The sequence below is a fragment of the Tigriopus californicus genome, chromosome 2 (assembly GCF_007210705.1).
Source record: "Tigriopus californicus strain San Diego chromosome 2, Tcal_SD_v2.1, whole genome shotgun sequence".
NCBI classification, from domain to species: Eukaryota; Metazoa; Arthropoda; class Copepoda; order Harpacticoida; family Harpacticidae; genus Tigriopus; species Tigriopus californicus.
Window position 1 is genome coordinate 5,454,859 of NC_081441.1, and position 13,181 is coordinate 5,468,039.

The 13,181-nt window shown below is 42.5% G+C and overlaps 1 protein-coding gene across 1 annotated transcript; it reads left to right on the top strand.

Moving 5' to 3' along the window:
* Nucleotides 1-2,598: 2,598 nt before the first annotated feature.
* LOC131892834 (structural maintenance of chromosomes protein 4-like) lies at nucleotides 2,599-10,422 on the top strand. Its single transcript, XM_059242687.1, has 2 exons — nucleotides 2,599-2,718; nucleotides 6,200-10,422. Exon 2 carries the CDS (start codon nucleotides 6,353-6,355, stop codon nucleotides 10,376-10,378), a length of 4,026 nt encoding a protein of 1,341 aa, XP_059098670.1. The 5' UTR covers nucleotides 2,599-2,718; nucleotides 6,200-6,352; the 3' UTR covers nucleotides 10,379-10,422.
* The last annotated feature ends 2,759 nt before the right edge of the window (nucleotides 10,423-13,181 follow it).

Here is a 13,181-nt window from a genome sequence, read left to right on the forward strand (position 1 = left end):
TATCCTGTGTCAAAATGAACCACAATCAATACAGTTTTCTTGGTTATAAACCATCATGGATCGAATGAGTCAAGTTCTGTACTGGCTGAAAACGGACACCTTGGTTGGAAGGGCTGGGGAGGATGCTGTTGTCCATGAAATAATTGCTCTGTGGCAAACAAACTTTAAACATGTTCAAATCGAGAAATGTTTGTGAAATTCTTGTGAAATGTCAAACAATGTTTGTTAAATGGCTAATTATTTGCCGTGTAGACGCACCATTAGCTAAGCCAGGCACCTAAAAGGGAGTAATGGTCCTTGACGCCAGGGGTCGCGTGCATCCAGCTTGGTGGCATGAATTGTACTTTTAGTACCAGTGCAAGTTTTTCATCTTACCAAGTGACCTTGAAATGAATAAAATATTTGAAAAGAGCGTGATATCACAGCAAAACTGACTTAAATTGGTTGAGTGCATTTGGGGTAAGTGAAGAACAAAGTCACAGGCATAACAAAAACACGTGGATAGGGGTGAAAATGGAAGTGTTTGTGTTTGGAATAAAGTGGATTGGCCAGATTGAGCAGATCCATAATCAGCTTTGTCATCAGTTACTGAAATTTTGCTGGGAGCTGGATGAGGGTGCGTGACGCTAATGCTTTAAAGGATTTCAAGCAATTAAAAAAGAAAATTAGGTTGGTTTTGACAAAAAATTACAATATGAATGTGAAATGTCTTAAAAAATCAGTGGCTCATTTGGGCAAGATGGAGTACTACAAGTACCCTCTCATTGATCAGCTTATAGAGGATGTCAAGTAAAGGAAATTCGAGGAAAAATGTGGTCCGGCACCCTGATTTTGGGCATTTTGGGGAGAGAGAACTAAGACAAACATCATATCACAGTCAACTCGCACCATTTGCCCATTGAATTTTCAATAATCGAATGATTTTGAGCGAGTTTTATTTCAAAAACCCTACTAAATGAGCATATTTGGTGTGAATCAGTGAACCCACTATCAAATTGGCTCAATACCACAATGCTAATTGCCTTGACAAATATATAATATGGAAAAAATGTCAAAATCCAAATCATGCACATTGCGGTTTGGCTGGGCATGTTGTCTGTGATTTTACTCCATGGAATAACGTCAGTTATCCATGAACGCATTCACTTGACTAGCCCTATTGCCAAGGTAAAAAAAAATCTTTGTGAAGTATGATATATGTTATTTTGCAACTGGCTTCCTCCTGATGTTAATCTATTTTTATCTTAAGTTACAAGTTTTGGATTTTAAATGCACACTGAAGAGCATATATATATTTTGGATTATGAAGCAAATTTAAGTGGATAATTTGTTCAGCTGTCATGCATATTTAATGGCATAAAACGAAGTTTTTTGATGCATATTTTGACCGTCTCTAGTGATCATGAATAAGTATAGTCTAAAAGTGTTGTTGGAATAAATTGTTGACAATTGATGCATTCAAATTTACTGCATTTGTGGGGATCCTGTAATAGTCAGTTCATGCCTCCCTTGATTCATGCTCTCTAGTATACGCTACTGGTGGGAACAAAGAGATAAATCAACTTTGAAAAAGGCAAGTAAATGATTTTAAACAACAACTGCAACAATTCAGAAAAATGCGTTATATTGAAAATCAAATGGTATAGTTTTTTGTCCTGATACAGATAGTAATCTATTTGCTATATTTTTTTCGGGTTTTTATACCAATACAGGGGAATGAGTTCCCCGTAAGTCATAATGAATAAAATATTTGGTCAAATAATGCGTTCAAATTTGCCGCTCTAGGGCGCCCTTGAACGAAAGGCTGGTCTGGAATTGTTAATAAAAAGCGACCAAAATTTAACTTAGAACCTAACAATGGATAATCTAATAAATAGAATCGTCGAAGTGATCATGGTAGCAGATTATAGAGGCTTGATGCTCGGTATAATACTAGAGGATTTTAAGATCGTCGACAACTTTTTAACTGATGTGTTGAAAGTAAATCTTATTTCACACGTGATGCCACTTCTATCACTAACGTTGTATTTTATTCCAGGGTTAGGAAAAAGTCCGTGGAGACATTTAAAACATATAGGATTAGGTAGCGTTCGTACCGACGCTGAATACTACAGTATATAATTTTTATTTGTACCTTTTCAATCTTATTCAACCCCCCTACGTTCATTGGCGCCCAGATTGGGGAAGCATATTCTAAATGCGGTTGGACAATGGATTTGTATTGAGTTTTTATAGTAAATGCGTCTCTGGATTTGATATATCCAGCCGCAAGTTTGGTATGCCTTGGTCACTTTCGATTGGATATGTTCTTCAAATTTACCGTTATTTTCTACTTTTATTCCAAGGTCTCTAATGGAGCTTAATGATAAAATTGGTTTCAGGCGACTGTCGGTATAAATTGGCTTGTCTACTCCTTTTTTGTCGTACGTACTGATTCGAAACTTATTCCCATTTAATTCCATGTTTTGAGAGTGGACCCATTTGTATACAACGTCCAGGTCATTTTGCAGGTCTGTCTGATTCTGTGAATTTCTTCCAAACACTAGCTCAGTATCGTCAGCATAAGAAGATATTGAAGAGTGGAGGGGTAATCCGCGTAGTGGTGCAATGAATAATGCGAACAGAATCGGACCAAGAATCGTTCCTTCAGGTACCCCAGATACCACGTGTCGAGGGCGTCCTAAGCAGTCGTCAACTCGAATGGCTTGAATGCGGTTGGTGAGGAAATTTCTGATCTATGAGTACATATTTCCTCCAACACCTATTTTCCTAAAACATTTTAGCAGTAGAATATTATCTACTTTGTTAAATGCTTTAGCTATATGGGCATGTTTTAGTTTTGTGGGTACCCTCACCTCTGTCAAAGAACGATTCATTAAATATGTAAAAATCTGAGAGATGGCTAGTGATGTGCGCTTTAGGAACTGTGCCGTTACACCGTCAGGTCCTGCAGAGTTTGAAGATTTAAGGGTTTTGATGGCTTCTCATTAATCGTTATGTCTTTTAGACATGAACAGTTGTCGGCTAAGCAAGGGTCGTTTAGTACATGTTGAGTTGGAGTTGAAAAGACTGACGAAAATTGATCGCCAAGAATATTAGCTACTTCGGTCCCAATGGAGACTTCTTCTTTCTTCGGCAATCTAATTCGTCCTATCAGGCTATTGGCTTTTCGTTTCGAGTTGGCATATGCGTAAAAAGCCTTAAGGTTTGATTTAACAACCTGAACTACTTTCTTCTCCCTTTGTACCTGATCCTTCTCAAACGAGTTTTTCAAAATAACTTCTAGGGCTTCAATTTTCTTGCCCATATTTCGCAATATGAAAGAAAGATCGATCATCTAATAGTTCCAATCCTCTTGTCAGAGACACTCGTTTCTTGAAAAGTTTTTGTCTGTATTTTGGTATAATGGTTTGATTTTCTTTGTTTGACAAGATAGGTAATTTTCATTGGGTGCATACGTTCTCAAATGAAGATATCAGCAGATTCATGGCGTCGTCAATGTTAGATTAATTTGCCATTTTGGGAACTAGGCGTTCCAGGTACCAGGTGTGGCTGAACCGACATGCTAAGAGAGGTTGCCTCGAACATGAATGAATGACTTATTTATTTCTGGTCGCAGGAACACGAGATATACAGTTTTAGATTTGTATGGTTCCTATTGTTCGACCTTACGGATTATTATATTCCACGTCACAAAAAGATATGTTTCACAATGTCTTTGTTGCTTCTTTGGATTCATATTTGTTATTACTGAGTAGATAGGTCTCAGGTCTTGATTTTGCTCTTCACTTTAGTTTTGTTTTCTTCCTCCCTGATGTGCACAGGCAGTCTTTCCCAAATTTCAACAATTCTGGTAATAAATGACTTCTTGCTTGCTTGTGGAGGGTAGGCTCTGGACGATCTTTGGAGCGTGTTCTTTTCACCCACATGAACCTCCATTCGTTCGGTTGTAAGTGGATGATTTAACCAGTCTTTTCCACAATGCCAAGCCAGCAGAGCTATCGCACGCATTGCAATAACGTCTATAGAAACCTGGTTTGTTTTCTGTAGAAGCTCTTTATATTCCACGTGTTTTCTTGTTGGTATATTCAAAGCAGCTTTCATGGCCACGGAGTGGAGAGAACTTATCTTCGTCAAGACTGGATCAATCGAGTCGAGTGTGTCTGAAATGACCTCAAGCCCTATCTGAGTTTTGATGTAAAAAGTGGTTCAATCATTTCCGCGACCAGCACTGATGGAAGCTTCCAAGCTAAGCGACGCAGAATCCCGATTCTTTTCCGTAACTCGGGCTCCAAATTATTTATATGGCACTTCCAAGATGGATTTTTGCTGAAGATGAAACAAAGAAGCACTTTGGCTAGTTCGAGCTCCCATGAGGGGATCTGTTGTGGAGGCACCAATACCCTTTTGGATCCTTTCAACCTTTGGAAGAAAAAAGCTGTTGAAATGTTCTTCGGTTTCATTTCATGAAATAAAGGGAGACAGCAGGAAGGCGGTTTGTAGATGGTGATAAGTGTTAAATCCAGGGACATGACGTGAACAACAAGGATTTCGATTTCTCCGTTGGACATTTTTGAAGTGCGAGTTAAAAGCCCATTTTTTATATAGAGACATACTCCTCCATGCTGAAAGATAAGGTTTTGGGGTCTTGCTCTCTCACTACGAAAGAGTGTGAAACTTTTCATGAATAATTCTTCGTCAAGTACTCCGTCGCTGAGCCAGATCTCGGTTATGGAGATAAATGAGATTTTTCAGGCTATTGCTAATTCCTCAAGAAATCTTACTTTAGACGAATCTTGTCTTGAAATGAGGCAATGCACGTTCAGGTAAATGCCTTTTACGGGATTGGTCTGTTTTGATTTATCAGTGGCATAAGGTTTTGTACCATTCCCTCCAACCTTAAAAATCCTGCTTCATTACAAATATGTTTTGAGGATCCTGAGGTAGCAGGAACTCTAAAGATCTCTAGTGTCCTTGGCCCAGGAAAAGATCTCATTGTTAGATGTGAAATATCTAAATAATATTTACTCCAGGAGAAGTGCTAATACCAATGCTCGTTAAGTATCTTGATAGACGCTAAATATTTGGTAACTGCTTAAAATATTTATTCAAATTCTTTTGAAGATTTAATTTTTGATACGTTTTCGAGGACAGTTTCAAATGACAATGAAGAAATGAAATCACAGTCAGCAAACCAGTATCCCTACGTTTGATTTTTCAAAACAATAAAAATCGATTATGAGCGTTTACTAAGAAGGTTGGATTTAAGTTGGATTCAAGAAACACTGGATTTAAGTTGGATTCAAGAGGCATCAGATTCAAGACTCTCTGGATTGCATTCAAAGCTTGAGAGCTGGGAGGCCCCCTTCCCATAATGCTAAGCAAATAGACATTATCAATCCTTATTAATATAACGTGTGGGTAGAAAATCTTTCGATTTTAGGACTGTTTGATGTAAAAATAAAGCCAACAATTTAACAAAGTAAACAAAGGTTTAACAAAATTTAACAAAGGTTTTGATGAAGCAAAAGACCTGAAATATTGGTCATCTAAAATTTTAGAAAAGTAATTGCAGCGTGTAACACCTTTTATTGAGGAACGACTAATGCCCTGGTTTTAGGTAACCTTAGAGGGCATTCGACATTAATTGAAGTTGTAGAAGAAAAGGAAAAAATCATAGTTTATTGCACTGGTTTTGAAATTTTGTGTGTAATGCAAATCTAACGAAAACAAAACAGCTAAATTCTCATAGAATTTAGGAGCAATCAAATGCATCATTACGTAATTCGTACCAAAGTGCCAGTTGTGCGTGTTCTTACTGCTCATGAAATGAGTTTTTGAAAACTGCAGTGTTTGTAATATGGTATTAGGTATGGAATTTTTTCGTTTTGAGTTTGCGCTTCACAAACCAACAAAAAGAAATGCAATCGATGCAGACCAGAAAAATATATATAATTATCGTTTATTTGAGCATGATTTGACATGAGATTTTGAAGTGCTCCTGCATGCAGCTAACGATCAACAGTTCAGGGTAACGTTGAGTATTTGGTCATTGACCAATCTGGGCTCCAGGATCTTGAGCCAGCCATTACCATGAATAATTGTCATTTGTTCCCTTTTTCAAGCTTATAGCTGGTTAGAAAAGTAACCTCAGCCAGCCTCATTCATGGCTGCTTATTTCTTTCGTTCTGTTTTGTAGGTTTTTTTATCTTCTGTCCTCCGCTGGTGATGATGTGGTCACGCTAAAAGAGCGCCTAAATTCCGCGCTCGATTCTTGATCTGTAACAACAACAATAACAACAACCTAATTCAAAACAGAAAAAAAGACCCGCTGACCTTATCCTGAGGCATCATGGTAGCCAATCAGAAAGGTAAACGGGTCAAAGGCCAGCCCCCTCCGCCGCCGCCACCGCGGTCGCCCACCGCAGATGACTCCGGATCGGGTTTGTTGAGTTCGTCCTCGCCCGTGGAAGAGATCGCCATGGATGTGGACCAAGTAGTCCCTCCGCCGGATTGGGAGCTTCACCGTGACGAAGACGGCGGACTTCACTTAGGAACGGATGTGTACATCCCACCCCCGCCCCCTCCGGCCCTCACTTTCGAGGCCGATCGGCCTCGTTTGGTGATTACGCACATCGAGAACGAGAATTTCAAGTCGTACGCCGGTCTTCAGAGCTTGGGCCCCTTCCACAAGAGCTTCACGTCTATCGTCGGTCCCAATGGGTCCGGCAAATCCAACGTCATCGATTCCATGTTGTTTGTGTTCGGTTATCGGGCCCAGAAGATCCGCTCCAAGAAGATATCGGTCTTGATTCACGAATCCGAGAAGCATCCCAATGTCAATTCCTGCACGGTTCGGGTCTTCTTCAAAGAAATTCAGGATGTGGATCCGGAGAATGCGGCTGAGCGCGATGAAAATGATGTCCAAGGTGGGGCACGAACCATCCCGGAGTCTCAGTTCTCGGTGGCCCGCACGGCTTTCAAGGACAATACATCCTTTTATGAGATTAACGGCAAACGAGTTCAATTTAAAGAGGTGGCTGCCCTGTTACGTGCCAAGGGCGTGGATTTGGATCACAATCGTTTCTTGATTCTCCAAGGCGAGGTCGAACAAATTGCGCTCATGAAACCCAAAGGTCAAACCGAACACGACACCGGCATGCTGGAGTTCTTGGAAGACATCATCGGCTCCTCACGTTTTCAGAAGCCCATCGAAATGCTGAAAAATGCCGTAGCCCAATTGGACGAAATGCGGGCTGAGAAGCTGAACCGCGTCAAACTGGTCGAAAAGGAGAAGGACGAGCTGGAAGGACCCAAGAATCAAGCCCTCGAATACCTCAGAATGGAGAATGAACTGGTCGAAAAACGCAATTTGGGCTTTCAACAGTACGTGCACACCGGCGAGATCAAATTGGCCGAGACCGAAGAAGCTCAAGCAGAATATGAGGAGAGTGCCAAGGAGGTCTTGTCCAAAGTGGATAAGATCGCATCCGAGCGGAACGACAAGGAGAAAGAACAAACCCAAGCCCTCAAGGAGCTGGATCATGATCAGAAGAAGCTGGAAGACATTCGTGACAAGTTCAAAGCCCACGAGCTAGAGGACGCCAAGATCCGCGAAGAAATGAAAACGTTGAATGTCAAACGCAAGAAACTGGTCCATTTATCCAAGACCGAGAAGGAAAAATATGAGAAACTCAAGACCGTGCCCGAGACCAATGTGGAGAAAATCGAGGAATGTAACGCACTCAAAGAGAAACTCATGACCCAAACCGAGGAAGAACAAGCCAAGTATGACCAAGCCGTGACCACGCTGAATGCCGAAACTCAGGTCTTTCAAGAGGAGAAGGAGAAGCACGAAACACAATTGATCGAACTCCGGAAGGATTTGAATGACAAGGACTCCAACTTGAGACTGATCCAGAACGAATTGGCCATACTCAACTCCAAGGAAGAAAAAGAAAAGTCCAAGCTGGATCAATTCACCATCAGCCTTGATCAAACTCAGCACAAACTCAAAACCTCCACGGAAAGACACGTGGAAGTCAGCCAAAAGATCCCGGCTTTAGAGAAGGAGTATAACGCCACCGAAAGGGAACTCGAGAAGATCCGTGGCACTCAGAACGAAACCATCAACAATGTTCGCCGCCTTCAGAGCATGTTTGAAGAGAAGCGAGCCAACCAACAAGCTCACCGTAGTCGCGGCAAAGTACATGATGCTCTCATGCAACAAAAACAATGCGGTCAAATTCCCGGTATCTTTGGCCGACTGGGTGATCTGGGGGCTATCGATAAACGATTCGACGTTGCCATCTCCACTGCGACGGGCAACAGCCTGGATAACATCCTTGTGGATAATGTGAACACGGCCAAGAAGTGCATCGAGTATCTTCGAAACAATAACATTGGCCGAGCCAATTTTTTGGCCCTAGACAAGACCGTTCGATGGGAGAATGCCTTGAAAACCGAGTTCCGAAGCCCAGAAAATGTGCCCAGACTGATCGACTTGGTTAAACCCCGCGAAGCCCGATTCCAAACCGCTTTCTATCAATACTTAAGGGATACACTCGTGGCTGATTCAATGGAGCAAGCTCAACGAATTGCCTTTGGAGCTAAACGACACCGCGTGGTCACCTTAGGAGGAGAAGTCATCGAGACTAGTGGAGCCATGTCGGGTGGAGGTCGGGAGGTCATGAAGGGGAAGATGGGAAGCCAAAACGTGGCGCCGGAATCCGACGGGCCAGATCTGAAGACTCTGGAAGTGGATCTGAGAAAAGCTGAGTCTGAGCAACAAGAATTTATTCAAAATAAATCCGACCAAGAGGATCGAATGACCGTCCTTAAGCGGGAACTCAAAGCCCTGAACAACGAAAGCCACAAATTAAAGCTCGAGATTAAGAGTCTCACGGAGAAGGAGAGAAGTTTAACACATCAAATCGCCCAACAAGAGAAGATCTTGGCAGATATCAAGCCAGATGAAGCAAAACTGGCCGAGCTCACCGAAAAAGAAGCACAACTCCAATCGTTATACGATGCATCGCATGAAAAAGTCAAAGATGTTGAAGTTAATGTGCAAAAGCTTAATCGAAAGATCAAAGAGATCGCGGGAGGTAAGCTAAAAGCCATTACCAAGAAACTAGATGAGACAAGAGCCCAATTGGACAAGGTCAAGAGCGAAATCACCCGATTAGAGGTGGGAATTAAATCTTCCGAGCGAGACCTAAAGAAATGTAAGGACCGTTTCGATGGCTATGATGTTGAAGTAACCGAATCCGAAGACCGCTTGAGAGCTATGAAGTCACAGCGCGAAGAATTGGAGCAAACCGGTCAAGCCGTCATAAAGGAAATGACCGGTTTAAATGAAGAGGTGGACCAGAAACGCACCGCAGTTGAAGAACAGGCGGCAGTAATTGAGGAACTGAAGAAAGCTGAGAACAAGTACAAATCCCAGCAAATCGAAATCAACCAATTCAGGGAGAAGTTCCGCGATGAAATCAAGGGACACACTCGACACGTCGCTCATTGGAGGAGAGAGATCAAGAAGCTCAAATTGCGCGAAATTCCGGGAGAAAATTTGGGACAACTTGAAGTTTATGAAACCGAAGAACTCGAGGCGCTAGACATGAAGAAGTGGAACTTGGAGTGTCAAGAGCTCGAAGAAAAGCTTTCCACTCAAAAAGCCAATTTCGCCATTATTGAGGAATATCGAAGAAAAGAAGCCACCTATCTCGAGAGAGTGGGCGAGTTGGATGACATCACTCGGAAAAGAGACAAGCAAAGGAAGTGTCATGAGGATCTCAGAAAAATGCGCCTGAACGAGTTCATGGAAGGCTTTTCCATCATCACGGCCAAATTAAAGCAAATGTACCAGATGATCACTCTAGGCGGAGATGCCGAGTTGGAGTTGGTGGATTCCCTCGATCCCTTCACTGAAGGCATCGTTTTCAGTGTTCGGCCTCCCAAGAAATCGTGGAAGAACATTTCAAATCTGTCGGGTGGTGAAAAAACTCTCTCCTCACTAGCCTTAGTCTTCGCCCTTCATTACTACAAACCAACCCCTTTGTACGTCATGGACGAGATCGATGCCGCTCTGGATTTCAAGAACGTCTCCATTGTGGCCAACTACATTCGCGATCGGACGAAAAACGCCCAATTCATCATCATTTCCCTTCGTTCAAATATGTTCGAATTGGCCGACCGCCTCGTGGGCATTTACAAGACCTACAATTGCACCAAAAGTGTGACCATCAATCCCGGGTTGATTGTCGGTCAATCTGCGACACCTTCCTCCGCCACGACCTTAGCCGATGACACAACTGCCAAAGTTCAAGACACTCAACCTTCCGCAATCGCCCCTTCTAAAGAATTGACTTCACCCTAGCCTGGTTTGACGTATTATCGCCTCAATAAAGATCCTGACGCAGACACAGACTGAATTGAATGCCGCTCGTTTTGGTTTAAGACTGGCCTCGAGACACTTTGTAAGCTGATAGAGAAACCACCAAGTCTCGAGACTCGTAGAGGAATCCGCCCTCAAAGTGGTCTCAAAGTCAGTTCACCTCAAAGCCCTGTGGTCCTCTCACTCACCAAAAACTCTGACGTGGCTCTTTTTATGGGCGTGGGCCTCCCAGTCTTGTGGTAGTAGGGACCAGCCTTGTGGTAGGGAATGAACGACCCACCGACCAAACAAGCAACCATGATTTTCGAAAACGATCTCGTGCTCGGGAACCTCGAATCAAACTTTGGCTCCCCTTTTTTCTCTCCGGGTGATTCACCTCGTTCGTTCACTAGCGGTTCAGTGACGTAATCGTCCTACTTCAGCAGATTGGTTCAGAGTTGTCTGGAACCCTTTACTCATGGTGTTCCATGCCAGTCTGACATTACAATTAGAACCTGGCATTGAAGGCTAGCCAAATATGGAGGTATTGGGTCCGCCCTGGAAAAGAACCATGTGGTCTTACCACGTCATAAAATTTATGTCACCTTCCATTAGGTCTGTGGCAACGACCAGACGGAACGCTTGAACAAAACAAATAACCTAATATTAAAACCAAATACAATACGTCTAATGTATACGACTTCTACATAGATTCGATTTCCCTAGCCAACATCAAGTCTTTTATGAGGGACTTTGTTCCACTTTGTATCGTCGTTCGCATTCAGATAATTTCATTACAATTCTTTGTCAGTGTACAAGAAGCCTCTGAAACCCTGAAAGGACCACAGTCATTAGTTCGTCAGACGAACCAACCCATGAAAGGATAATAAGCTTAATCTGTTATTCAACGTAAAAGAATTAGGTCACATTCATCATGAGGCTGTTTCTCCAGATACATTACTGTACATTAATGAATGGACATACATTAATTTCGACGTTAATTGAGAACCCCACATGCTTTCTGGGATTAATCAAAAAATCGTGAAGGTCGCAGAATTCATGTCGCCCTTTCTGATTTCAAGAAATTCCAAGATTGACTCAAGCTCCTCCCCGAACATCCTTACTGAACTAAGTGGGCGTTATCAGTAACAAAATACTTTCCTCCAGAAAACGTTCTTTTCGGGGCACCCTTCGTTCCAAAAGGAGAAATGTATCCATTCACCCTAGCTCGGTGCCCCAGACATCTCATGCTCCCATGTTCTTTAACGTGGAAGGGGATTGAATATTCGATCCATCATCAGTCATGGCGTGAAAGACGTCTGATAGTGCAATTTTTCTCCCATCCCCAAGGGCAGGTGACGTTCCTTTGGTATTCAAAGACGATTATGCCCTGGATTATTGGTCGAAGCGAGAGCCTTCATCAGTCTGTTGGCTTCGTCCTGCACAAAGGACGTGCTCGGGTAATGGTGGCTCGAATAGTCGTGAGTAGAGTAGAGTGAGTAGAGGTGATGGCTGGTTGTACTATCAACTGTGTCGAGGACGTGAATACCCGATTTCCTCCTCGCTTTGTATGTTCTGAAGGCCGACTAAGGCTGTTTGAATAAAGACCGGCGACGAGCTAATCGGTCCCCAATGAGGTTGATGGCCTTGAGTTGGACTACATGCCAGAAACATGCCAGAGCCTATTGTAATGAATAGGGCTGGCCTAAAATTGCAAATACAAATTGAGAAAAATTGGAAGAGCGTGGAAATTTGGAAGATGTGGAAGATAATGAACGAGCTGATTTATCTTTTTCCAACATCTTACTTGCTGCATATTTTGACCGGCTCTAGTAATGAATGTTCGTACTTGCCGACATTGCTGACCTTGAAGGCCTCCTCAAGATTTCCTGAATCAGACCTCAAGTAACTTGGTTTCCATTCATATCATTTTCAATTTTAACTAAGATCAACAATTTTCACGGTTTATCTATTTGGTGGTGAATATTATTTGGTTATATTTTGAATTATGAATCTTTGAGCCTACTGATGGTTCGCTCACGACCATGCATAATCATTCACCGATCGAGGATTACGCCTTTATGTTTTAAAATGTTGTGGCAAGTGCCTTTTACCAGAGTTGTAACAAGATTCCTCCGAGGATCGTTCATCAATTGAGGCTCCAAGTCAGGCCCAGATTCCTTAAAAAAGGGAGTTAGTACATATAGGGGCAAAGGCCCAATCCTTTACCCAGGGTCGCGAGAGCTCATCGGAATGATCCATCATTTTTGAAAGTTACCAATGGCTTCCAAGTCAAAAAAAATCCTCCCGCTTGGCAAGAAGTTCCTTACTCGTACATGCTCATACAGTACGAACATCCAGTTTTGCAATGTCACGTCCCCTAAATTCGTCGTCCTCAAACTTGAGCCAAGCCCTGCATCATTTGGGCTGCTGTGACCTTGGTCTAAAAAGCGGATCCAATACACAAAGGGGGAGGAGGATGAAATCTGAACAGCCCGACGACGGCATCAAAAGAGAACACTTTTCTCTCACAGGAATCATGAGTAAGCTTTCTCACGTGGTCTGTTTCAATCCCCCCTATTTGTCCAAAAAGAACTCATTTCATCCGTTTGAACGAACGAACGAGCGAACAGGAGAATGAACCCCGCATTGAAGGCAGTAAAAGCACAAAACTGGGATGAGTCAGAGAAAACAGTGAAACACAGGAGGGGAGATTTGCGTGTGGAATCATCATAAAACGACAAGCCTGTCCAGTCTCATAGAGCGTTTTATTGGCACCTTGCAATTTTCCATTTGTTCATCCAGC